The 2,409-nt window shown below is 36.4% G+C and overlaps 1 protein-coding gene across 1 annotated transcript in view; it reads left to right on the forward strand.

The window, feature by feature from the left end:
* Window positions 1–1,555, forward strand: part of SERTAD2 (SERTA domain containing 2) — a 19,657-nt gene extending 18,102 nt beyond the window's left edge. Inside the window, exon 2 of the mRNA XM_009290880.2 lies at window positions 554–1,555. Coding sequence (XP_009289155.1) covers window positions 558–1,502 — 945 coding nt within the window. The 5' untranslated portion in view covers window positions 554–557 and the 3' untranslated portion in view covers window positions 1,503–1,555. The remainder of the gene's footprint in view (window positions 1–553) is intronic.
* The last annotated feature ends 854 nt before the right edge of the window (window positions 1,556–2,409 follow it).

Raw genomic sequence — 2,409 nt, forward strand, 5'->3', positions numbered from 1 at the left:
CCCTCCTCCCCCCCCCCCCGCCCCCGTGAACACACTTTTGTAAAAATAGAATAAAAAGGGAAATTCATTTTAAGAACCCCGGTGTATTACATTTGTATTCCCAGGCATAGTGCTGCATCAGTCAGAAAATGCAAAGGAACGTTCAATATAGTATCTGCAGCTTGTGCACCTATGTACAGATATTTGGGGACCATATGCTTAACATATGCAAGAGTGAAATTTGCTGCCAAGTGCGCAAGGGCTTGAGTTTTATAGATGCTGTTTGAATTCCTGCTTGGAATTTACCAGCGTAGCCGTGCTTAAACATGATGGACCAGAGCACTGCGTTAAGGTGGCTTCTGCTTCCTCATCATGCTGCTGTGGGCCAAGAGTGAGTTATTTATGTGGACACATTTCCACTTATGACTGTTAGGGGTAAGCGAGGAGGGGACAGAGCAGCCAATCTGTCCACACCACGTGTGCAAGGGAGTAGGTGGACTGGGGTAGTGATTCAGGCGGGAAGAACAGGCTTCAAGCTTTGCTGGCTTCATCGGTCTCTTCTCTTTCCTTTCAGATATATGTTGGGGAAAGGAGGAAAGCGGAAGTTTGACGAGCATGAAGATGGGTTGGAAGGCAAAGTGGTGTCTCCTACTGACGGTCCCTCTAAGGTGTCTTACACCTTACAGCGTCAGACTATCTTCAACATTTCCCTTATGAAACTTTATAACCACAGGCCATTAACCGAGCCAAGCTTGCAAAAGACAGTTTTAATTAACAACATGTTGAGGCGAATCCAGGAAGAACTCAAACAAGAAGGCAGCTTGAGGCCCGTGTTTGTGACCGCTTCGCAGCCCACCGACCCTCTCAGCGACAACTTCCGCGAGGCCCAGCCGGCGTTCAGCCATCTTGCCTCCCAGCCCCTTCTCCCCACTGACTTCGTAAGCACTACGCCCCTGGAGTCTTGCCTCACCCCAGCCTCTTTGCTCGAGGATGACACTTTTTGCACTTCCCCGACTGTCCAGCACGATGGTCCAACAAAACCACCACCTCCTGCTCTCCAACCAGTAAAGGACAGCTTCTCTTCAGCCTTGGACGAAATCGAGGAGCTTTGTCCATCACCTACCTCCGCAGAGGCAGTAGCAGCTGAAACAGCAGCCGATGACTCTAAAGACCACCCCAGTGAGTCCAACGTTCAAAAGCCCGAGGGCCTCCCAGAGAGCAGAACGGCCGAATCAAAACTCATGGACTCGCTACCTGGCAACTTTGAGATAACAACTTCCACAGGTTTCCTCACAGACTTGACCCTGGATGATATTCTGTTCGCTGACATTGATACGTCCATGTATGATTTTGACCCCTGCACGTCTGCCACAGGCGCTGCCTCAAAAATGGCTCCTGTCTCAGCAGATGAGCTCCTAAAAACTCTCGCCCCGTACAGCAGTCAACCAGTAACTCCAAATCCGCCTTTCAAAATGGACCTCACAGAACTTGATCACATCATGGAGGTGCTTGTTGGGTCTTAAAAATATAGAAATATAGCAACTTTTTTTTTTTTTTTTTTTTTTTTTTTTTTTTTTTTTTTTTTTTTTTTTTTTTTTTTTTTTTTTTTTTTTTTTTTTTTTTTTTTTTTTTTTTTTTTTTTTTTTTTTTTTTTTTTTTTTTTTTTTTTTTTTTTTTTTTTTTTTTTTTTTTTTTTTTTTTTTTTTTTTTTTTTTTTTTTTTTTTTTTTTTTTTTTTTTTTTTTTTTTTTTTTTTTTTTTTTTTTTTTTTTTTTTTTTTTTTTTTTTTTTTTTTTTTTTTTTTTTTTTTTTTTTTTTTTTTTTTTTTTTTTTTTTTTTTTTTTTTTTTTTTTTTTTTTTTTTTTTTTTTTTTTTTTTTTTTTTTTTTTTTTTTTTTTTTTTTTTTTTTTTTTTTTTTTTTTTTTTTTTTTTTTTTTTTTTTTTTTTTTTTTTTTTTTTTTTTTTTTTTTTTTTTTTTTTTTTTTTTTTTTTTTTTTTTTTTTTTTTTTTTTTTTTTTTTTTTTTTTTTTTTTTTTTTTTTTTTTTTTTTTTTTTTTTTTTTTTTTTTAATTTTAAGTTCCAGTATATACACTTGGTAGTATTTCCATAGTCCCTCCCACCCCCGATTCACAGCACTGTGCATGCGTCCTTGCTTGCCTTTTTTGAAAAGAAAAGGATCACACTAGTTTTTGCTTCAAGCAGAGTTGGAGTGCCTTCATCCATGTATGACCACTTCTAATGTATTTTTTTTAAAGTGGTTCCTCAAGGAAGACCGAATATCCTGGTATAGGAAAGAATATGTATTGTAGACAATGTTATGTTATTACAAAAAAAAAAAAAAAAGAAAGAAAAAATTGTAAAAGCTAAGCACAAGGATTATGTTGGGGAAAGCTGTAAATTGCATGTGCATATTTGTCTATTTTTTCTATAA

This window comes from Aptenodytes forsteri, unplaced genomic scaffold (assembly GCF_000699145.1).
Source record: "Aptenodytes forsteri isolate BGI_AS27 unplaced genomic scaffold, ASM69914v1 Scaffold346, whole genome shotgun sequence".
NCBI lineage: Eukaryota > Metazoa > Chordata > Aves > Sphenisciformes > Spheniscidae > Aptenodytes > Aptenodytes forsteri.